This window comes from Ursus maritimus, unplaced genomic scaffold (genome assembly GCF_017311325.1).
Source record: "Ursus maritimus isolate PB19 unplaced genomic scaffold, ASM1731132v1 scaffold_14, whole genome shotgun sequence".
Taxonomy (NCBI): Eukaryota; Metazoa; Chordata; class Mammalia; order Carnivora; family Ursidae; genus Ursus; species Ursus maritimus.
In genome coordinates this window covers 38784309-38806661 of record NW_024423786.1, presented here as the reverse complement: position 1 = coordinate 38806661, position 22353 = coordinate 38784309, and the positions used below count along the sequence as shown (strand labels likewise).

Sequence of the window (22353 nt, the reverse complement as noted above, 5' to 3'; positions counted from 1 at the left end):
ACTGTGTCTGTGAAGTCAGGGCTGGTCGGCTCCGGTCTAGGGCTCTGTGCGAGGTCCAGTAGTGCATAGGCACAAGCGTGGGGTGCAGAGCCTGACCCGGGTGTGAGACTCTGCGGTCTTGTGACTAGGAGACCCCGTGTTTGGGTGACCATGGGTGTGTCGGTGACCACATGCTTGTTCATTCCTTTGTGATTTCACTTGTTTGCTGATTCAAGAAGCTGATCGCTGAGACCTGCTAGGTGCCCAGGCCCAGGCACGCCTGCCAGGGTGGGGTGAAGGAAACCTCACGTGTGCAGGGGAAAGTGCCGCCTGAGTCGACGGCCCGGTCTGAGCCTGAGTCAGGGGCCCCCCGGCACAGCGGCCAATGAATCAGTGACGCAGCCGGCTACCATGTGGACTTGGCCCTCTGGACTAGGATGGGGAAGCTGACAGCGCTGGAGGAAGAGGACCCGAGCACGGGATCTGACCTCAGAGGAGGGGGCCGCTGATCTTGTTCAGGAAGCAGGGTCCCCGAGTAAAGACCATTAGGCTCAGAGAGCCTGGCACAACTCCCAAGGGCTGAGGGCACAGGAGAACATCAAGGCAGCCCCGACTCCCTCTCCCTGAGGTTCACACTACCTTCAGGTGCCCCCAGAAACCTAGTGCCGCAATTTGCACAACCCAGCCAACCATCAGGCCGGCATTCTCGAGCTGGCCTCGCTCTAGGGGAGAAGCTCTAATGGCGGAACGGCAGGAAGATGTTCCCCAACCCCAGGGCCCTGCCCACAGACCTGCCCCTGCGGCGCTGGTCTGGTGTGTGTCTGGGGTCCGTCCAGCTCCGTGGTCCAGCCCTGACTGCTCTCTCTGGTGGTATGCATACCCCAGGCCCGAGCCACCTCACTCCCCATCACCCCCACCCACCCACCGCTGTGGCTGTCCCTGAGTTGCACTTTCCACAAGGCTGTCGTCCAGGTCCTCCTGGACAGTGATGTGAGGTGATCACAGGTTTGCACGGAGGGGTCCTAGCCGGATGGGTACAGGTCACAGACGTCTGGGGGAGGGAACAGTTGTGTAAGGTCACACACGTGGGGGAAACCACAGCTTTGCACGGGTATGGAGGAGTCCTGGCTAGGTGGGAAAGGCCACAGATGTTGGGTGTTACAGATGTGGGTGGGGTAGCTCACAGGTGTTTTTGAGGGTCACAGCTGGGTAGGGGAAGTCAGAGGTGTGAGGGCAGTAAGGGCGGTAAGTCACAGTGTCTTCCTTGCCCTCTTTTTGCCGGCTCCATCATCTCATGACCTTCTAGACCGATACCTTCACCTTCTGTCCAGCAGGCTTCTCCCCACTGTGGCCATGAGCGCCGGGCGCCCTTCCACCTTCGCATCCTCCCCCACCATGTGAACCGTCGTTGCCTTCTGTGCTACCGCCTAGTCCCCGTCCCTCTGTTCTCTGCCGTCGCCAGCCAGGGGGATGAGGCTCACTTTACAAGCCGAGTTGACGTCGATGTGGTGGGGCTCGCTCCTCCAGGCTCTGCTCCGCTGACCACCTCTGACTTGGCCTTTGCGTCTAGTGTGCTTCCCCATGAGGACAGGGCCCTTTGCTGGTGCGGCTCACAGATGCAGCCCGGCACTGGCCCCCTGCGTGTGCATGTGCGTGTGCAAGCATGTGTGTGTGCTGTTTACTGAACAGGTGAGACGGTCGCTGCCATCAGGCAAAGTCAGGCATGGTGCCACTCGAGGGCTGCCCTTCCTGCCCTGCCTGCGGTGTCCCCTGGCCACGCCACCCCGACTGCAGGTCCCAGCTGTGTTCCGACTTCCTCCAGCCTTTGCCCGCACTCTGTCTCTAGCAGCAAGCTTCCCCTTCCCGTTTTAAAACTCAGTGTAGAAAGCACTTCCTGGAGGATACCTCCCTTGAGTCCACGTGGCTGGGCTGCCCCCTTCAACACTTGACTGTTTCTTGAGTCTGTCTCCCCACAGCCAGTGTTTGCTGAGGGCCTGCGTCATCACTGACGTGGACAAGGGGACCCCAAGTGTGGGTCTGATGGTTGAGGAGGGGGGCAGAGCCCCGCCCGAAGCAGGGGAATGAAGCAGGCCAGAGCTAGTCGGACTGCTCCAGCCTGCTACTTCTCTCCCCTGGGACAGCTAGGGACAAGCACCTTCTCCCATGGCCAGGACAGGACTGACATTTGAGGAACTCTCTGCTCCCAGACTCAAGATGCCTGCCTCCCTCTCGCCCCATCACTCATCTTTGCAGTGGGACAGGGATGAGACCTCAGGATTCAGGTCCCAAACCCCAGTGGAGGACTGTGACCCAGCTGGGGAGAGGTGTGTGTGGCTAGAGTCCACTGCCCTTCGGAGCAGGGAGTGGAGGAAATGCCCTTGCCTGTGGGAATAGCAGGGAGGGGTGGTCTGGCTACCTGCCCAGCCAGGGAAGATCAAATATCCACTTCCCCATTCTCCCTGGGTGGGCAAGGCGAGGTCAGTGGCACTGCCCCAGCTGGGGATCCAGGGGCAAGGAGGAGAAACACAATGAGCCTGGTCCCTCACAGAGGGTTGGGCCCAACTGCTTTCCAATCCATACGGAGAAAGCAAGGTCCTGGGTGCTGTGGCAGAATGTGAATCCCTCCGTTCTCAGTGGCCCCTGCCCCAGCAGGGCAGCTGCAGAATGGGCAGCTCTGGGCCTCCAGGTTCCACGGACCGCATTTGGCAGATAAGAAGTCACCAGCAGAGAGTCTCACAGAGACAGAGCTGCGCTTAAACCTCCTGAGACACTCTGGAATCTCTCTCACGTGTCCTGGCCTAGGTGCGGACAGTCCACGCACAGAAGCAGTTGTTTTGTATTTAATTTACAAAAGAGACCCCAAAATAATAATAATAAACTATCCAGGGGCAGGAGAGTAGGGTCAGGTCCTCTCTGGCCCGGCTGTGCCCCTCTTCCTCTCTGGCAGGGAGAGAAAGGGCCTCTCAGGGAACTGCCCCTCCCCCTTAGAACAGGGGGGTGAGAGCTGGTATGGACGCCCTGCTGCGCATCCCCGGGGCTCTGCCCCCTCTGGACTCCAGTCTGTCCACCCCTTGCAGGCTCCTACATGCCTGGCAGAGCCTTCGCGGCAGAGGCCAGCTTGCCCGGCGGCCGGGTGAGAGTCCCCTATAAAGTCCAGGTGAGGGCCAGGGCTGCCACAGCCAGCGAGCCGGTGAGGTGGGACCCAGCCCAGGCCCCACGGGCACCCCCAGCTGCCCGTGTATGGTCCCACTGGCATTGCTCGCCACCCCAGCCTAAGTAGCACTGACAGCGAAAGTGCGTCTGCAGGTAGTTGAGATCAGCCCAGCTGAGCTCCCCCTCTGGTCGCAGCTGGGGCTCACCAGGTACGTGGCTAGGCACCAGGCGGAAGCTGCTGGCACTGAGATGCAGGAAGGTACTGGCGCTGGGGTCGCGGCGTACGCAGCGCCCGTGGCCATGGCACTGGGCCCAGCTGCAATGCTGGGCAGCCCAGGACACGTTGACTACGTAGGGGACCAGCAGCCGCGTCAGGTAATCCTTGAGGTACTGGCAGGTTTCCTGGGGGCAGAGGCCAGGGATCAGGGTCAGCGGCCTCAGCCCACAGGCCCAGATGGAAACTCTGTTCACACCGCAGTGCCTGTACCTTCTTTTAACACCGTACACGTGTGTACACGTACATGCGTGCTTGAGCCCTTACTGCCCCTGTTCCCACTGAGAAGGGAGGAGGGGACAGAAACGAGCCCAGCAGGGCCAGGGCGTGGGGGCGGGCGGCCGTGGGGAGGAACGGTGGAAATCTAAGGCTGTTCAGGACAGCATGACCCCTTTCCGGGAATAGGGGAGGAACCCTTTCTTCTCTGTGGGACCAGGGACGCCCAGACTAGGCCTGCCCCCCTGCAGACTCCACTCTGGTAGGCTGGGGGGTCTTACTCACCGTGCTGGTGGTGTAGCCTGCGTCGCCCCAGAGGATGACCCCTGCCGCACCCAGGGCTGCACTCTCACCAATGGTGGAGATGAGATCCATCTGTGTGGGAGGAGAATGGTCACTGGGGAAGACTGAGACTATAGGGTGAGGACAAGACAGGCTGGACAGGCCCCCACCCCGTTCTGACTTGCTGGTCCCCTCAGCCCAGTACCCCTTCCCACCCTCAGGCAGAGGCTGTTTCACTTTCTCATTAGATGAGCAAGCCATGTGCACCCCTACTTTGGCTTCTGTTTCCCAAGCCAATGGCCCACTCGAATCTAGGATGTATCTATCAGGGTGAACTCCAAAGTCAGAATGCCTAGTTCCAAGTCCCTGCTCTGCCCTGGACGTGCTGGGAAGCTTTGAGCAAATTTCTCAGCATCTCTGGGCCTCAATTTTCTTATCTGCAAAATGAAGATAAGGATGCCACCCTTTCCCGAGGTCACAGAGAGGATGACGGAAGGGGATGTAGAGCAGCTAGTCAGCTAGGGGGCAGGAGGCCCCCTGCGACCCCAACCCTGCAGTGGCTCCCCTGGGGAAGAAGGCAGGGCCGGGGAAGGCACGTACCTCGCTAAGCCCCGTGAGCCTGCGGCTATAGGTGGGTCGCGTGAAGACGTAGACCGGGAGCGCGTGGTTGGCGTGGTGGGTGTGAGCCACGCGGAGGGCCTCCTGAACACGGAAGCTGACAAAGTTGCGGCCGTGGGTGGAGGACGCGAGAGTCTCGTCCAGGTAGACGGAGGGGAAGAGGGCTGTGCTCTCGGCCCACAGCCAGGCCAGCTGGTCGTTTCGGGAGACCTCAACATCAGGGCAGCGGCCCGTGTAGGTGTCCCAGTTCTGCACGTAGTCGTGGTTGTAACAGTCGGGGAAGAGGTAGAAGCCCCAGAGGTGGCGCGGCCGAACTGCCTTGACAAAGCGCAGCGTCTCCAGCATGAACTGCCGGGCGGCGAACTCAAACTCGTACTGTGCCTGCTTGACCACACGGTCTGCCGGCCAGTCAGGGTGACGAATGGCCACCAACTGGCGTGACGACTGGCGGTATATGTCCTTGTCCTGCCAGTTGCGCACCCACACGGGCCGCCAGTCCTCCCAGTCGATGACTGCCAGGCCTGCGGGCTCCTGGGTCCGGATGTAGTGCTCCACGTGCTCCTGCAGCATCTTCAGATGCGCCCAGAGGCTGCCATTCTGTGGCACGCCCCCGTGCACAGACCTCCCCATGGAATTGAAGCGTGGGTACAGGCCCAGCCGGTCATGGTAGAAGATGGTGATGTTCTGGTTCACAAAGCCCTCGTTAGGTGATGCCTGCACATCAAAGGCCTTCAGGTCCAGTGGTACCTTGAGGCGAGGGCCACAGTCTTGTGTGGGCACATCCCATGCTACCACGAACGGCCGGCCGGTGAAGATGGGTGGTGCTGTGGGCTTGAGCTGGGTGGCCCATGCCACCAACACCAGGGCCAGTGTGACGGCAGGGCCCAGGCCTGCCCACATGCTGGGGGCTGCAGGAAGACAGTGTCACCTGCCTGGCACCAGCTCAGGAACTGGGGGAAAGATGGGAGAGAGCAAGTCAGTCTACAGAATCTTGGAAGTGCCCACCCCAAACCCATTCACACTCCCACAGCCCATGCTGTGAGGGGCACTGTGCCCCGGGCTGTTCAGACCCTGTTAGGTGACTGTAGAAGGTCTGAGACCACCGGCCACAGAGGGGAAGGCAAGACACCCTGGGAACTCACTGCCAGGAACATAGGGCTCCTTCCTGGAGCAGGTGGCTTACGGCTGGGCAGAGCCCTCTGGTAGGTCTGTGACTTTGAGAACTGGCTGGCTGAGCCATGGACTCGCTGCTCATAAATACAGATGTCTGCATACCACCCAACACATGGTTTCAGAGAGCCCCGAACCCGAGGCCCACTCTGTACTCCGTGAAGAACTCCCGATCCAGAGAAATGATAGCATTTGGATAAGGCAGGGCACAGCTCATGCAGCCACCAGGAAGCTGGAACAGAGCCGCGGAGCTGGTATCTGTGTGGCACCCGCCTGGCAGAAGAACGAGGCTGTCAGGACTTTGTCTCGAGCCCAGCCGCTCTCCCAAGCTTAGTGGAGGCCCCACCGGGACAAAGGGGCGGCGGACCTCCCACGGCGGCGCCGGCGGACCGGCCCTTCCCTCCGCAGCCACCGGGAATGCGCTCGCCCGCCAGGCAGCTCCGGGGAGGAGCTCACTTCGCCTGGCCTTTGTGCGGGACCCCGCCCCCGCCCCGCACGTGGGCCCTGAGCCGGGCCGGGTGGGGGTGGGGTCCCTGGGCCGCCCCGCTGGGCGCATCCCCGAGGGTCCAGAACTCAGCCTGCGGGGAGAGAGCCGCTAGGCTTGCACTGCTTGCCCTCACCTCGCGCGGGGCGCCGCCGGGACCCGCGCCATGGCCACCGCCATCCCCGGCCCAGCCCGGCCCGCTCCGGCCGCTTGCCCAGGCGCGGCCCCGGCTCGGCACCTCTGCAGCTCCGCCCCCCCTCCCCCCCCGGCCCGCGGGCCCTTTAAGAATCCAGAGCGGAGGTGGGCCCGGTGCAGGACTTGAGGCCGGGGCGGGAAGGTGTTCCCGACTTTCACGCAGCCAGTGCTGCGTTTCGGCCTCCAAGGTTTCCAGATCCTCCGCCGAGGAATGTGGCCACCCATCTGGGGCCGTGAGGCCCCTCCGAACGGGGCTTTCTTCTGAAGTCTCAGGCGCGAGCTCCAATCAGCCCAAGATCTCCTCCCCCACCGGCCCGCGGCCGGTGGTACAGTCCTCCCCGCTCCGCCGCGCGACCAGCCGCTTAAAGGGACAGTGTAAGGGACGGGAGTCGTGGAAAGAATAAAGAAGGTGTTGTTCCTCCGCTCGTCCATAAGGTGGTGCTGCGGGACGCGGGGACTTGGCTGGGGGCAGCAGATGATCTGGCCCTGTACCCGCGAGTGTAGGTTCCAGCCCTGGGGCCGTTAGTTTGGAAAGTGGGACGGTGACCAGAGCCGACCTCGGGCTTCCCGGGACAGTAACACCCAGTCCTCTACCGATCAGGGCTCCCCTCCCCCCGTCCCCGTCTGAAGGAAAGCCCCGCCCCCTGCCAGACTGGGGGAGGGGGGCCAAGCACCAGCCTCTTAGCCCTTGCTGGGCTGGGCCGAGGCAGTGGTTGTCTTGGCAACACGAGCTTTGAGTCGCAGCGTGGCCGGCCCCGCTGGGGGCCGGTAAGCCCAGCGGGCCCTGGGGGTAGGGCCCCTTGCCCGCGACCTGCATTAGGGACAGGCCGATGCCTGGGCTCTCATTCCCTCCTGCCCAGTCCCTGTGGAGGCCTGTAGGAGCCCCCCCCCAGGCTTTACTTCAACTCTGAGGAGGCTGCTACCCTTGCAGAAGTACCCGGCCTGACCTCAGAGAAAGCCGGCCTGGCTAGACAGGCTTCCCCGGGCCTCCACCCGGTATCAGTAGTCCTTTCGCCCCACAAGCCCCTCCGGCTGGGGAGCAGGCTTGGAGCTGGACCGGGCCGAGATCTCCCTGCCTCTTCCTAGATCCTCTCCCCCGTACGGGGCTCAGCTCCCCCCAAAGGGCCCAGGTCTGCACCACCAGCCCATTCCCGTCCGCGCCCCAGGGAGGGGAGGGAGAGAGAGCTCCCGTGAGCGGATCTAAGGGGGTGCAGATCAGTCGCCTGCACTGGGCTCACCTGTGTGGGAGCCCGGGGGCCCAGTAGGTCCGCGGCCTCCCTTCTTCCCCGGGTGAGCCTCTCCAGCTAAGCTTACTCGCACCAGCTGCTGCCCGCCGGGCAGCCCGCCGGCGACTTGATAAACCCCATCCCCTCCCACCCGCTCCCGCCTCCCACCCCGGCCCTTTTTCCTCACTTCCTGCTGCCCCTCTGAGAGGAAAGGGCCAGGAACAAGCGCGGGGGAAGGGACCGCCTTGACCCTGTTTCCCTCCAGCATGCCCTGCTGGCTGGCTGCCCTCCCTACGGTCCACCCCCGTATGCCCTGGCCCAGCGAACTGCACCAGGTGACAGGAAGGCTGTGGGACTTGGCTCAGGTGACAGCCTCCACCAGGCCAGCAGCTTCCTAACCCTGAAAGCTCTTCTCCCTAACCTTCCATTGGGGTTGAGGCCCATCCTCAAATCCAGTAGCTATGAGGGGGGCCCCAGTGGTGGGATGCTTGGCTGATGGTCCCCCAAGGAAGGTGGTGAAGAAGGGAACCGGCCCTAAGGGGGTTTGGGGGAACCTCCAGGAGCTGAGTTAATTTTTTCCCACTGAGAGCAGAAGCATCCCAAGTGTGACAGAGTGGACAATGTGTTCACGTGTGTGACTGTGCTGGGTGGGGGGTGGGAAAGGGGCCGGGAGCGGTCTATAGCCCTCCAGCTCTTCTGCTGGAGGACATTCCTGGGTGAACTTTAAGACACTGCAGAGTAGGAAGCTCATAACTGGGGTGAGAAAAGAGCTGTGTTTCCATGGGAAGGGGGTGCCCATAACAGGACTAGCCCCACAGAGAGCCACAGCAGAGTCCCAGCAGACTGTTCCAGAGGGGTGGACAAATCTGCACACCCTCAAGTCACCCTGAGCTCACCCCATTCACACTACGCCCAGGGCCTCTCTGCTAACAGAAGGCTGTGGAAGACTGGGCAACTGGGGGAACTGGGTACACACCCTAGAGTCTGTCCCCAAGGACTGAAGAATCCAGGACATGGCAAGGGAGGGTGTGTCCCGATACCACTGTTCTGGCTCCATAAGGGACACAAGCCTTGGAAACTGCAAGGGTGGGGGCCCCTGGGGAAACAAAGGCCAGACCAGACAGTCCCAGGGCAGGGACACTTCCTCAGGCAGCCAGCAGGAAGGAAGTGAACACAGCCCAGTGGAAGGGAGTGGAAGAGCCCTGCTCTGACCCCCATTGTTTCTACAGCTTTGGGGTCAGCTGGGGCAGGCTGAACACAGGGAGTTCCCCCACACTGGAACAGTGGTGACGGGACATAGGATGCCATCTGGCATGGCAGAACGCTGGCCCCGGGGCAGTAAGGGGTGGGGGCAAAACAGAGGATGACAGGGCCTTATGTCTGGCATCTTATCAGGAAAGTGGGAAGGTGCCCAAAGAAGAACTATGAATGCTGCACAGGATGATCCCGCTCCAGATGTGACAAATTTAAGCCTCCAAAAGACTGGCAGGCCAACTTCCCAGACCAAGAAGCCTGTGTCCCTCAGCTCCCTCTTCCCTAACTGGAAGTTGGGCTGATGGCCAAGAGCCAAGCCTAGCAGGGAACCAGCCTTCTAGCAGGACCTGAGAAGTGTAGGCTGAATGTACACAGGGGGCAGCTGGAGGTGAGAACACAGGGTCAGCAGGGAACAGAAAAAGTACTAGGTGGGTGAATTCTTCCTGATGGAACAGAAGCCCCAGACCCACTCTCCTGGTAGTATCCACAGGCAGTCCTGGGAGGCAGCAGGTGGGTTTGGGCTACATAGCCTGGCAGAAGGCCAAGGGCATGGTGGCACCCATCTGATTGCTGTCCACTTAAGATGGGTCTTGGGGGTCCATGAGGTTTGGGTTGCGACCTCATGTGGGGTCAGCTGGCACTGCTGGGGGCAGGACAGCTGTTCCAGAACTACCTGAGGTCATGCTCTCACCTCAGGTCAGGCAGATGGGGCCAATCCCTAGTGAAGCACCCCAAAGCCTTCCAATTCCAGGGGTCCCCACCTATTAAACACAACAGAGGAGTGGCCTTCCATTCTGAGAGGCCCTGCAGTGAGGGCTGTGTGAATACACTGCCACCTGCTGGTCACAGCTGGGATGGCCACAAGCTGGGCTCAGGCTTACGCTGAGTCTTGATGATAACGATAGATGGGAGCCACCAGAGTGGCCCAGTCTAGACACTGGATGTCACAGCAGATGCCACTCTTGTATGCAGGGTCTACAAATAATTTTATTGAAACTAAACAAATAACACAACAGCCTTCTTAGATTGGGGGCCGCCCTTCCCAAGCCATTTCCCACACTCTTAAAAGCACAGAGCTTGCACAGAAAGGAATTAAAAAAAAAGTCATTTTGATGTAGAAATCAGACTCTGCCCCAACATCATGGACTAGACTATTTACAAACTTTCACATTTTAAGTATTCCTTTATGGTTGATCTCTCCTTTCTGTCTCTACCCAGGGGCTCCAGTACCTTCCACTGACTGATCCTGGGGGACGGGTATACTGTAGGGACAGGGGTGGTGGGCTCCTCACAGCTACTGGCACCAGCCCCAGCGGTGCTGTCCTTCACCAAAGGGTGGCAGATGGTCTCCTCCCTATGGCAGGGGTGTGTGTGTGTCGGGGGCGGGGGGGCTGGTACAAAGGCAAGGAGGATGAGACAAAGTAGGTGGGTTAGGGCAATTCCCCATAGGCACAGGCATCATAGCGCTTCCTGATCCTGTCTTATGCCCTCTCAGCCGGGGGTGTGTGTGGGGGGCAACAAGTAGTTGCAATGGGGAGGGATCAGTCCAGCCCTGGGTGGAGGGAGAATCCTCTCACACCAGTCCCATCTCCATTAACAGCCAGAAAACTGTCCATCCATCTGGGAGTGGGAACAGATGAGCAGGTAGGCAGGAAGAATCAGGCTTGCACTGCCCCCCACCTCTGTCCAACACAGGAGGAATCGAGGTAGCAAACGGCTGAAATGCTCCAACAAGGGGGTAAGGGAAATGAGGGAAAGGAAGTTCCCACTTGCATACAGCTCCCACAGCCCAGGGGCTGGAAGAAGGCAGACCTTGCTTGTAAAGTGCTGTAGCCCCTAGCAGGGCTGGGCCCTAGGCAAGCTTGGAAGAAAGCAGGCCAGGCAAGGGTGCAGGAACCAGGCATTCCTGACCAGCATATGCCCTGCCATGCTGCTTCTAGGGATTGCTGGGGAAGGTGGGCTGGTAACTCTGCCATTAGCCCTCGCCAGCTACCAGCCACCTCTTGTCCACATATAAACCAACACCCAACCAACACTGCAGGACTGCCCCGCTCACAGCTGAAGCTTCCAGGCCAATGCAGTTTATTCAGGGTTGTGGCCCCAGCTTAGGTTCCTTAATGGAAGCCACACCTTGAGCCTGGGGGTTTCTTGCTGGGGTAGGGAGTGCTTATGCCTGCCACTCCCCAGGCTCACACCTCATAGAGGATCACAGGAAAATCCACGTGGATGCGGGGAGGATCCAGCTTCACGATGCCCTGCCATGGAAACAGAGGCTAGTGAGGGCCAGCTCCTCCCCCAAGAGCCCCCACCATGACAGCAGACCACATGTGGGTCTACCTCCGCACACTCAACATAGGCTCTGTGACCACTGCCCGGCCCCTCACCTGAGGAATCAGGTTCTTATGCACCCGCCTCAACTTGGCCCGCTTCTGCCCGTTCTTGGTGACGATTGTCTCCTCGTAGAACTCGTGAGCCAGATCCCCATCCTCATCATAGAACATGGAGCTGTATGGAGAGAGAGAGAACGGGCTGGGCTGGAGCCCCACCCGGTCATGGCAAATGACCAGACTACAAGAAAGTGTGCCCACCTCCAAATGGGGAGGAACAACGTTGGTGGAGGGAAAAAGGATAATAATGCCTGAAGAATCCCTTGTTTAGGGCTTGGGGTCTACTAGAAGGAAATGGGGAGTGGGATGGTAGCCAGCTGTCAGTCTCCAAGAAGAGAGATCATATCAGAGCACATTGTCACGGCAGCCAAGGCCAGTTCTCATCACTGGTTTGTTCAGCAAAAGCAGCCATTCCAACATCAGGCCCTTGCCTTCATCCAGGACTTCTACTGTGGACAGCATGATGGCCTGGGCATGTGTCTCATTCCAGAAGATGCTGCTGGCCCTGGGCCAACCTGAGATGGCAGATGCCTGAGCTAGGAGGGAGTCTAAAGAGAAAAAGGTTGAATCCTCCCCACCCACCCCAGGTGGCTGGTGTAGCCAAACTACCACTGCTGGGTCTCCCTAGTATCTACAGCCAAATCTCCAGCATCACCTGAGTACAATTTCCCCTGGGCCCACCACGGGCATGCCAATATGGTGCTCCTGTCTGGACCCGTGGAAAGAGAAGGGAGGTTAGTGCTCCAGACCTGGAGAACATACCTGGGTGAGGGTCTTTTTACCCAGGTTCCATCTTCAACACTAGGGCCCAGTCCTACTTTCCTGGCTACTACCCTCAGAGGTCCAACCCCACCACGGTGGGGAACGGAAACAACCAAAAGAGAGTTAATTTTTCCCTTGGGAGAATTAGGGGAGAGGGAGGCTAGGAGCCTTCAACTTTCATGCTGGGCTGGAAGGGATGAAAGAAAGAAATCCTGAAGTCTCAGGGAGGCTTTATCTCAGCTTTACCGTGCAGAGGGCCTGCCCATGGACAAGCCTCAGACCCACTCTTCCCCTAGGGAGACCTTCAAAGCAGCCAGGTCGCCAGGAATCTACTGCTCTGCTTTCCCCACCCCTTGCTCTCACGGGGGCCCGAAACATGGGACTCCTCCTGGCTCGGGCTGGAGCTCCCTGTGATGCGGAGGGCCCCGCCGCCCGCCTGTTCTCCCCGGGGCGGAATCCGCGTCCTTACCCGCGGCGCGTAAATACGAAGGGGGGCACGACTCGGCCTCGCGGCCGCACCAAAGCTTGCTCAGCGACTGCCGACTCCGGGCCGCCGCCCCCCGCCGCCGAGGCGAAGGGCCACAGGCCCCGAGCTTTGGAGCCGCTGGCGCCCATGTCAGGGCCGCCGGCGCATGGCGAGCCCCGTGGCCGCTTTGCTCTCACAGGGCCGTCGGCGCCGCCATGCCCTGCCTCTGCCTCCGCTCGCAGGTGCTGCCGCCGCCGCTGCCGCTGCCTTCCGCAGGCTCCGGGGTCTCCACGGAAACCTCACTTCCGCTTCCGCACGCTCCGAACGCTGCCTTCTCTGATTGGCTGCTTCTCTCGTCTGTCCGCGGGGTGGGACCAATAGACGCTCTCAGAAGCTAGGCATCCCGGCAGGCACCGCGAAACGTCAGGTCCCAGCAGGCCACGCTCTCCCCAGCTGGGACATCTCCCACCCAGTGAAGAGGAGGCTGTGTTCTCCAGCTTTCTTCATGTGTGGCGTCTCCGACCTTCCCGACTCCTAGAAGTCAGGTCCAGCGGACCTGCCCAACCACCAGGTTCCCCGCAACCAGAACTTTAGGGCTGCTCCAGGTCAGGCCGCGCATTGCCCGCCTGGCCTCATTTTATTTCCACATTTTATTTCAACACACTGTTGCATGTAGAGAAGAAACCAAACCTAAAGAAAATTAAGTAATTGAACAAATGTATAGCTACGTTCAGTCTGAAGAACTTTGGATTCAGTGTTCCTTCCAAACCCACTAGAAGGCATGCTTCACGAAGGCAAGAATTAACAGCTGGACCTTCAGTGCCATGAGCAGTGTCTGGTCCTGGTCCACAGCAGTAGCTCAGCAAGTATTTGGTGAAAACGCCTCCCACAGCTTGGGGTTTGTGTGTGTGTGTCTTGCCTGTACCACGACCTGAGCCTCCCACAGCTTGGGGTGTGTGTTGGGAGGGGTGTGGGTTCCCTAAATTCTAGATTATATTCTTGCCTGTACCACGACCTGAGCCCCATGGTGCTGCATGATGACAGTGCATATTTGTACCCCACATCCTTCACAAACTGGTCACATGGTGCTCTGTGAGCCTGTCCATCACCCTTGGCAGCCACTGGCATGAGGACAAATTTGGTTGAGGGCGCATAATAGAGTTCAAAAGCAGAATTCTTAAATCTTTATTCAGCCAATTCTCTCAGGCCCCAGGCCCTGATGATGACTGTCACCCCCACCCCCTTCCCCACAGGAGGCATGCAGCTGAGGCCACAGAATATTACATACATTCGCACACATCATCAAAAATAACTGAGGGAAAGACCCTCACTTTGATTGGCAAACAAGGCACAGACCTGGACCAGCGCCCACACTCACACAGACCCTGGCCTAGGGACATCCTCCTTGGAGGAGGAACTGAGGCACTGTTGCTGCACCACGAGCCAGCATTCCCTGACCCTAGTGTGTGTGAGGAGTCAGAAGCCACTGTAGAGGGAAACCTAGACTCTTCCCCCACACCTGCCTTATCTTGAACACCTGCCCCTGGATCCAACTGTTCTGAAACCCCATCCAAGACCCAAAACATACGACTTTTCCCCATAGGTGAGGGCCCTTATCCCTGCAAACATGACCCTATTCTGTTTGTAGGGTCTCCCAAGATTCTGGTATCTGAGACATGAATTAAGGAGACTTAATTCTGCTCTATCCCTGCTGCAAGACTGGAGCAGCTTCTTGGGGCAACCCTGGCCCACCATGATTCACTACACGAAGGGCAGAAGGGTACAGAGCCATGCTCTGCTACACCTGTGGGTGGACACAGGGGGCCAGCTCCTTTGCTGTTCTCTGGGCTCATTCCCCCAGTAAGAGACGACCTCCATGCACACTCATTCTTCAGGCCACATGGGCCCTGTCACACTCACACGGCACGCCCTCGGCGCTGCCTACTCTCCTCCTTTCACCCAGGGGTACAAGAGGTCACCCCAGGGGGCAGGCGTGCAGGGCCTCCTGGATCTTCTGACGGCAATAGGAGTACTTTTGCAGGATCTGGCGGAGGTGTTCCTCTTCCTCCCGTTGTAGGATGCGCAGGAAGTTGTGTAGTTCAGGCATGCTAAAGGCATCCCACTGCAGGTGGAGAGGAGGGAAACAGGCTGTAGCAGGCATGGCCAAACCAGCAGGCCCTCCCCAACGAAAAGCAGCAGTCATGTCACACAGCTAGGATGGGGCTTTCCAATGTTAGGCATTTGCCTGAAGGGCCCATGCTAGGATTCTTGACAATAGTCTGTATAGAAGATGGGCCCCATAAAGTAGGGCAGTCACCTCGAAGACAGGCAACCAAACCAGATGTTCCCCAGTTACTTGTGGACAGGTTATGCCCACACTCTGAGTTTAATACTACTCCACAGACCCAAGGCTTTGAAGCCAGAAAGCTTCCAGGTAAAAAGTCCTAATGTCTGAACGTGAGCCTCTCTAACAATGTGGGCACTTCTATGTGCTTTGATCTGGCTTGGAATCACCACGCTATCAGATGGATTCCTGATCTCCTGAGGACATTCCCCAATAGAAAAGGACAGACAATTCTTCCTGGCATTTTGGGACAGGGCCGTGACCTTGGCTTGCGTGGCCTGGAAGACTTCACTGTAGCTACAAGGTTCACATACTCCTGAAGAGGCTTTGCAGGGCTTTTTCTCCAGCCCTATTCCTCCTTCCAACTTTACTGCAGCTGTGATCCACTAGCCTTGACCAGTGACAACCAAGTAGCAAAAGAGGGCTATGTACTCACATTCACCTCCCCAGAGTCATTCTCCTTGAGGACAAAGCTTAGGGCCTTCTCGCTGGGCCCTGCAAGGAGTCGCAGCCGCAGGGGCTGCTCATCATCCGACAGCTTCCGGAGGTACACTGAGGGCCAGGGAGGGAGAAGAAAGTATTTGATTAGAGTCAGGCCCAGCCCACTTAGTTCCTTACACATGGTGCATGCATATAATCCTCATACACGGTGGGGTGGGAAGCCCACCTTGGCTATGGCGTTCAGCCCGCTCAAAGAGTGCAAACTTGCGGGGGTCGTCCACCACCAAGAATTTGCGAAGTAGGGCCTCAATGACCTCACGTGCCCGCGTGCGTGACAACACATGCAGGTGCTTGACAGCATCCTTGGGCAGGTAGAAGGAGGTCCGGCGCTTCACAGCTGTGCCCCGCCCTGGGCCCCGCCTGGCATCCTGCAAGGAGGGTGGCTTCTTGCTGGAAGGCACTGAGACAGGACGCACCAGCTTCAGCTGAACTTTGATGAAGCCTGTGTAGGAGCCATCCTTGTTCTGAAGAGGAGAAACCAAACCATGACTACGTTCCAGGTGAGATGGAACAGATTTGGACACTGCTAGTCCACTTGGGGCTAGGCTAGGTGTGAATATATCACTGCTTAGGCCCACCCAAGAATACCTGACTGTGACCTTAGCTGTAGCCTCTCCACACCCCCTTCCCCAGGCTGTCAACTCACCAGGCTCATGAAGAGGTTGCTGTTGATCTGGCTATTGTACTCCTTGATCTTCTGTTCAACCTCAGCCTGAGAAAGGTCAGGTGTCTCCCACTCCACAGGCTCGTCCTGAAAGATGGGCCAGCATGGACATAGGGCCCTAAAAGAACCCATCCCACTGTAATGCATGTCACAGACGGGGAGGGGAGTCTGGGTGGGCCACTTTGCAAAACAGCCTCTGGGGCAGCCTTTGGAAACTGACTACAAAGTCCCGGTGGGAAGAACCCACCACTGCTCCTGGGTTTGAATGCAATGGGTGGGCACAGCAAAGGCAGAGTCATTTGGCTTCTTTATGCTGCTACAGGGGGCCTCCTCAGCCCTGGGTGAGGCCCTATGGATACTTTAAAACCAAGACAACTGAAGATACAAAGTCAGAAGCCAGGAAAAGATGTGGGATTCTTATTGACAGTAAAAGCACCTTTCAACTACACAGACTGATTCCAGCACCCTGGTGTGGTCAGGGGTGTCCTGGAGAAGGGAGACCACTTTGCCACTCTGCCCCAGCAAAGGGCCATGACCACAGGGTGAGAGGTGGACTGGTGCACACCAGGAGCCCAGCCAGCTATTGGTATGAGGGTAAGGGCAACCTCTACAATGTTAACACCCTCTGGTGAGGGATTTGGGGCCAGCCCTGTATGTCTCACACATAGGGAGGAAACCACAGTGACATGCCATTTGATCTTGACCCAAGCTGCACAGAAGGCAGCTTCAGGCCAGGCTCCAATGTGCCTCCTGGTAGAGCCGGTCCCACAAGTGCCAAACAGGTAGGCTTCTGCATCTCCTCCCTCCTATCTGGACATTTAGCCCAAAGATTTTTTGTTCTAACACTCAGCCCATGCCCCGCTCCTCCAGGGGCTGGATTTTTGTTGGAAGGGTGGAGTATGGACCAGGGCAGCCAGAGCTCTGAATTAACAGTTTTCTATCAAACTCCCTGGTTCCATTGCATCAGCCTTACTTCCTGTTGACGTCAGGCCCTGGTTGGAATGGGAGTGTCACAGACACAGCTGAGATCACTGCTGACCGATGCTTTGTCCCACGGGAATTCTTACCAGCTGGTCTCCTGCAGAATAACCTGTGTCCAGCTCTGAGCCCAGGAGAGGCAGGCTTCTCCCTGACTGCCGCTTTGGAGCCCCTATGCTTAAACCAACTGATGGGGATGAATAGGGAGGACAGATGAGAGGGTAGGGTGCTCTTCACCTAAACAGCTTTTTAGCAGTATGCTCTTCACCTAGAACCTGCCAGTGAGTATGTGGCACTGAAGACTGAGGTTGGGGCCTCACAGAGAAAAGGTATTGGGGGAGGGGTGGGAACTGAAGACTGTTTGCTCCCCCAAGTTCAAAAAAATCTCCTGGACGGAGGAGAGCACTAAGAAGTGAAAACTCCAGCAGAAATCTTACTGGGGGCAGGGAGAAACCCTCCAAGACTAGTAAAGAACAAATGGTGTGGACCCTGGAAAATGGGAGATCTGATGGGTAAAATGAAGGATGGAGCCTGGGAATAAAGGGTGGATGTGTTTGTTCAGGCCCAAGGAGAGGGCTTAGGACAGGAAGGAGTGACCCGATAGGAAGGAGAACCAAGAGTGCTACGGGACAGGAGGAAAACTGAGCAAACCCTAGTACCGGGGCAAGAAGGAAGAGAATGCTATTTATAGAACGGTGGGCATGGAGATGGCACCAACTTATTTCCCTTCCTTGTGATGGTTCTGAGCTCCAGTATGAGGATGAGAATGCTTGCTCCTTCCTCATCCCTTCCCCAGTCACCGAGGAGCCCGGGACTGGGGTGCCGTGATGCAGTGATCTATGTTTCAGTCTCTTCCCCTCTCCAGGTGAACCTCCCTTAGGGTTTTTCCCCCCCTCCCTTACTATCTTTACCCATAAAACAAGGGACTTGGACTGGAGGAATGGCACTGTCCTGCCAGGATTCTAAAAGAAAAGAAAAGTTTCTTTTTCCGCTTCCAAAGCTTCCGGCTGGAGGATTCCAACAGCCATCCCAGAAGTGTGCACAGCAGGACCATGGAATTTCCCTTCTTCTGCACTACAGTGACCCACCCTCCACTGTCCATAGTGACTGATGGTTGGGGTTTTTTTTTTTTTTTTTAAGATTTCATTTATTTATTTGAGAGAGAGAAGGAGAGAGAGCGAGCTTGAGATGGGGGAGGGTCAGAGGGAGAAGCAGAATCCGTGCTGAGCAGGGACCCCAACGTGGGACTTGATCCTCGGACTCCAGGATCATGGCCTGAGCCGAAGGCAGTCACTTAACCAACTGAGCCACCCAGACGCCCCTGATGGTTTTTATTTTACATACAACTGGGGACTCCCCAGCCTCCTTTTCAATTGGTTAGTGTCTTGTGGTTTTCTCACTATTCCACAATGGAAAATGGCTCAAGCCTGAGTGACAGACGGTCCCAGGGATCCACACTCAAACCTTGCACCCAAGCTCTGGGCTGAACTTTAGAGTAAAATTTAAACAGTATAAAATTTTTATCTAAAGAATCACCCACAAATCCCTCTCCGTGGCTGACGTAAGGAATTCTGTCCCAAGAATTATTCTGAGCTTCACGGTCCCCATCTCTCTTTCCTGATGCTCTGTCCAGGGTGATCCCCTGAGGTGTACCAGCTCCAAAACAGTTACCTGAGCTTGGTGGTCACACTCATGGCACACAGCACAGAGGTTTCTGATAATGGGGACACCTAGGAGACTCAGAGAGGAATAGCGGCTACAGCACCCCATCTTATAGTCCTGGACTAGTAACCCCTCTCTCTCTTGACCCCTCCTCAGGGCTTCATACAATCTAGCCTGCTTCACCTCCTGTGGATAAAATGCTCCTGTTTGCTTACAGTCCAGAACTAGGCTTCCTTCCCATCTATTCCTGAATATCCTTCCTACAGGTCCTACGAGTTTTAGTACATGTGCTGCCAAAGCGAGCACTCCAACCAGGTCCACTCCAGAATCCTCCACATTCCAGAAGCCGGTGGCAGGCCAGGACTGGTAAGAGGTGGGGACTCAACTGGCTCCGTCCAGGAGTGCATATGGAGGGGCCCGAAACTTCCTCCTAAATACACTTCCCAGTTCCCGGCGAGGACACCTCCCTTTCCACTTCCTCCCAACCCCTCCTCGCCCCCGTTCCCCCGGAGAGGAGGTGGGAGCGTCCGAACGCGGAAATCTAGGTGCTCGTCCAGACTGCGCAGTCGGCTTTAGTCATAGGTGGATCATGCCCGTCCCGGGTCTACCCCAAGCCACGTAGCTGCTTCCCCTGGTTCAACCGGTCTGTGACAGAGACAACAAGGCCTCGGCACCCGGCACCGAGGCGCTGAGAGCCCCGCACACGGTTTCGCGGGCTGGCCCCGGGCCGGTACGGAATCCCCACTGACGGAAGAGCGGCTCTGCCCACAAACTCGAGCCGGCAACTTAGCGAGAAGGGGCAGGGTCCCAGCGACTGTTACCGGCCCGCCACCCCAAACCCCGGCCCCCACCTGGTCCCGACGCGGCCTGCGCGCCAGTGAGGTACGCGCCGTGAAGTACTGCTCGAGCTCCGAGTCTGAGTCCTCCTGGCTGCAGTAGCCACTGCTTGTTGTGCTGCTCCAGGTCATCTCGAAAGAAGGCGTCCCCGCATCCGCCTCGCCCATCGCCGCGCCCGCCCGCCAGCTCCCCGAGTCCCGTGCGCCCGTAGTTTCCAACCACCGCCCCAGGCGCGTGTGCGCGTGCGCCGGGATCGGAGTTCGCGCGGCAACCGTTAACACTGAAACGTAGGCAGCCTGGATCTGGCCCTCGTCTCATTGGGGGAGGAACCTCGAAGGGCGGGTTCCTACACGCCCCGCCTCCAGGGATGACCTCATAGCCCAGGCAGCTCAGCTCGGCTCCGCCTCGCAGACCCCACCTCTCTCGCGGAACAAGTCGGAGCGTGTGCGCATGTGCACCAGCGTGGCCGCAAGACCGGATGCGGATGCGGGAAAGTGCGGAAATTGCGCGGGCGCGGAGCCTGGGCGATTCCGGGCAGTCCGCGCGGAGTCGGCATCCGCGGTACCCCTTCGAGCTCGCGCGCAGAATTAGCTTCTCTGTCGCGGGAAACCCGCTGTTAAAACGCTCATAGCGCGTAACGCCGGGCTGCCCTAAGCAACTCCTGCAATGTGGCCGGCTGGTCTGCGCGCCTTTTCTGTACCCTCCCCACCCCCCGCCCCGCGCTCACCACGTTTGTGTCCAGCTCCAGCGCAGGTTCCCAGCCCAGGTCCCGGGGCCCGCAGCAGTCCAGGCAGACAAGGGCGCGGCAACGGTAGTGGCATGTGAACTTGCAATCTGCAGAGAGGCCGGGCCGTGAGGCGGAGGAGCCCCAGCGACAGTTCAGAGCAGTATTCCGGTCATGGAAGGGAACCCCCGGGATGAAGGCCGTTGCCCGCCAGGCTCTGGCATGACCGGCCTTATCTTTAGGTCTCGTTACCCCCGGCTGCTACACAGATTCTAGTGTTGGTCCCCCGACGTCTGGAAACTGGCGGGAAGGCCTCAGGCGGTTAGGGATCCAGGCCTGTTGAACAGCTGGAACTCTAGCACCGAGCGCAGAACTTCCCCCTTCCTCATTGTCACCCCCGCGTATTTAATTGAAGGGCAAAAAACAAAAAAGCCTTTAACCCTTGTCCCCCTCCAGCTGTCTCTACATCCCTCGCACCAAAACTTGTCAACATTCGTCTGCATACACTCTAATTCCTCACCTTCACTCTCTCCTTTACCCATTCCAGTCAGGCTTGCCCCTCCCTCCAGGAAACTGGTTAGGGTCCTCAGCAACCTGTGCACGGTCGAATGCCAGGTCCGTTCCCCATGCTTACCCCTACAGCATCGTTTGATGCTTCCTCTCCTTGGTTTCCAGAGCTCCCTACTACCCCGGTTTTCCTCCAGTTCCCTGCAGCTCTTGGTAAGTTCCTTTGGTTCTGTCTCAACTCCCAAATCTAATGGACAGTGTCTGAGGCTCAGTCCTGATCACTGCCCTGCTCTGTGTACACTTACCAACCCCAGATCCAAGCCCCCTCCCCACCAGAGCTCCTCATCTCAGGAAAAATTGCTACTCTCTCAGTTTGAGGTAAAAAGAAAAAAAAAAAAAACAAACCCAAATCACCCTTGATTCCTCTCTTCTCTTTGCTTCTGACACACACCCAAATTGTCCTGTATTTCATCTCTGTGTCCACTTTATTTCTCCTTGGGAACACTGCAATGTCCCAGTCCTTGCTCATAGTTGGTATTCTGTCACAACCCTGGTGTTTCAGGATGGAGTCTTGTACTGGATGAGAGGGTCTCCATGCCTACGCAGGCCTGGGACACCCCTAAATCCTTAAATGGGCCAGAGCAGTGACTCTCAGCTCTCAATTCCAGGCTGCCTACTGGAATGATTTTTCCCCCCAATTGCTGATACACTCCCAGTGATTGATTCAACAGGTCTGAAGTCCAGGCATTGGGGTTTGGAGGGCTGTATAATCCCAACCGATTCTAGCTGGTGTATATAGCCAGTGGGGCAGCAACCTCTGCTTGCTGGTGATTCCTGGGAAGGCAGAAGGACACTGTTGTGTGGTTGTTTCATGTTTTAGCACCTAGTTGGCTGGGCCTGCAATAGGTATTTGCTCAACAAAATTCCAGCTTGCAGAGGGCCCACCCAAGGTACTTTTCCCCTGCCCCTCTCCCATAGGGGGGAAAATTCCCCTCATCCCAGAGGTTCTGGTGGCGGACACAGTGAGTGAGTCTTTGGGAAGGGGTGGGCCTGGGAACAGGGACTTAGATTGGTCGAAACACAGGCTTTCTCAGGAAGAACCAAGACACTTTAAAGATAAAAACCTTGAAATCAGCACCTTATTCATAGGCAGCTGCTTCTGCGCAACTGTGTCCCTGATGCGCAACTGTGTCCCTGATAGGACAAGGATATACACCATCTACCTGCCTGCACTCTCTTAAACGATGGGGCAAAGGTAATGGGCCTGGCCCGCGGGAACCGACCCTGCCGACCGACCCCCTCCTTTGCGACTTGATACGCAGCGACGGCGCTGCATCTTGGCCGCCCGTTTCGCTCTCGCCAGCGCGCGGGGCTGCTACTCACGCGCGCACTGCAGTCCCTTGCGCACGACGCCCCAGATGAAGTCGCCGCAGAGGTCGCACCACGTGTGCGTGGCGGGCCCCGCGGGCTGGAAGTGGTGGCCGCGCCCCGCGACCAGCTGCCGTGCCGGATTGCGCGCGGTGCCCGGCGCGATGCGCAGCGCGTTCGCGCGCTCCAGCCGGGTGCGGCCCGGGCCGGCGCGCCGTGCGGGTTCCAGTTCCCTCAGTTCAATGAGCTCAGGTTCCGTGGACATGGTCGGGTCGGGCCCGGACTGGCGCCGGCTCTGGGCG

The 22353-nt window shown here is 58.1% G+C and overlaps 3 protein-coding genes across 7 annotated transcripts; all 3 read right to left on the bottom strand.

Annotated features, from left to right (window-relative positions):
- Window positions 1–2803: 2803 nt before the first annotated feature.
- On the bottom strand, window positions 2804–7701 carry HYAL2 (hyaluronidase 2). 3 transcript variants are annotated; one of them, XM_008703746.2, is made up of 4 exons: window positions 7610–7701; window positions 4505–5472; window positions 3908–3997; window positions 2804–3534 (listed from the first exon to the last, which is right to left on the bottom strand). In XM_008703746.2, exons 2-4 carry the CDS (start codon window positions 5420–5422, stop codon window positions 3124–3126), a joined length of 1419 nt encoding a protein of 472 aa, XP_008701968.1. In that variant the 5' UTR covers window positions 5423–5472; window positions 7610–7701; the 3' UTR covers window positions 2804–3123. The 3 variants fall into 3 exon arrangements, with proteins under 3 accessions (XP_008701968.1, XP_040484698.1, XP_008701969.1); XM_040628764.1 differs by lacking the exon at window positions 7610–7701 and adding an exon at window positions 6313–6409; XM_008703747.2 differs by lacking the exon at window positions 7610–7701 and adding an exon at window positions 5665–6043.
- A 2117-nt stretch (window positions 7702–9818) lies between these two features.
- TUSC2 (tumor suppressor 2, mitochondrial calcium regulator) lies at window positions 9819–12777 on the bottom strand. The gene is made up of 3 exons (XM_040628763.1): window positions 12470–12777; window positions 11236–11356; window positions 9819–11106 (listed from the first exon to the last, which is right to left on the bottom strand). The coding sequence occupies exons 1-3, from the start codon at window positions 12613–12615 to the stop codon at window positions 11041–11043; spliced, it is 333 nt and encodes a 110-aa protein (XP_040484697.1). The 5' UTR covers window positions 12616–12777; the 3' UTR covers window positions 9819–11040.
- Window positions 12778–13637: 860 nt separating this feature from the next.
- RASSF1 (Ras association domain family member 1) lies at window positions 13638–22342 on the bottom strand. Of its 3 annotated transcripts, XM_040628760.1 has the most exons (6): window positions 22067–22342; window positions 20180–20286; window positions 15958–16062; window positions 15478–15775; window positions 15247–15362; window positions 13638–14588 (listed from the first exon to the last, which is right to left on the bottom strand). In XM_040628760.1, exons 1-6 carry the CDS (start codon window positions 22314–22316, stop codon window positions 14442–14444), a joined length of 1023 nt encoding a protein of 340 aa, XP_040484694.1. In that variant the 5' UTR covers window positions 22317–22342; the 3' UTR covers window positions 13638–14441. The 3 variants fall into 3 exon arrangements, with proteins under 3 accessions (XP_040484694.1, XP_040484695.1, XP_040484696.1); XM_040628761.1 differs by lacking the exons at window positions 20180–20286; window positions 22067–22342 and adding an exon at window positions 19467–19758; XM_040628762.1 differs by lacking the exons at window positions 20180–20286; window positions 22067–22342 and adding an exon at window positions 19467–19594 and having other exon boundaries at window positions 15958–16093.
- Between the last annotated feature and the right edge of the window lie 11 nt (window positions 22343–22353).

What these genes read in the sequence shown, in the direction of transcription:
- HYAL2 (XM_008703746.2), bottom strand. Translation starts at nt 5,422, where the DNA reads ATGTGGGCAGGCCTGGGCCCTGCCGTCACACTGGCCCTGGTGTTGGTG. An exon ending in GGCTCACGGGGCTTAGCGAG is followed by an intron (nt 3,998 to 4,504) that starts GTACGTGCCTTC and finishes CCTCCCACACAG; the next exon opens with ATGGATCTCATCTCCACCAT. An exon ending in CAGGCTACACCACCAGCACG is followed by an intron (nt 3,535 to 3,907) that starts GTGAGTAAGACC and finishes CTCTGCCCCCAG; the next exon opens with GAAACCTGCCAGTACCTCAA.
- TUSC2 (XM_040628763.1), bottom strand. Translation starts at nt 12,615, where the DNA reads ATGGGCGCCAGCGGCTCCAAAGCTCGGGGCCTGTGGCCCTTCGCCTCG. An exon ending in TTCGTATTTACGCGCCGCGG is followed by an intron (nt 11,357 to 12,469) that starts GTAAGGACGCGG and finishes CTCTCCATACAG; the next exon opens with CTCCATGTTCTATGATGAGG. An exon ending in ATAAGAACCTGATTCCTCAG is followed by an intron (nt 11,107 to 11,235) that starts GTGAGGGGCCGG and finishes TTTCCATGGCAG; the next exon opens with GGCATCGTGAAGCTGGATCC.
- RASSF1 (XM_040628760.1), bottom strand. Translation starts at nt 22,316, where the DNA reads ATGTCCACGGAACCTGAGCTCATTGAACTGAGGGAACTGGAACCCGCA. An exon ending in CAAGGGACTGCAGTGCGCGC is followed by an intron (nt 20,287 to 22,066) that starts GTGAGTAGCAGC and finishes GCCTCTCTGCAG; the next exon opens with ATTGCAAGTTCACATGCCAC. An exon ending in TGGAGCTGGACACAAACGTG is followed by an intron (nt 16,063 to 20,179) that starts GTGAGCGCGGGG and finishes CCCATCTTTCAG; the next exon opens with GACGAGCCTGTGGAGTGGGA.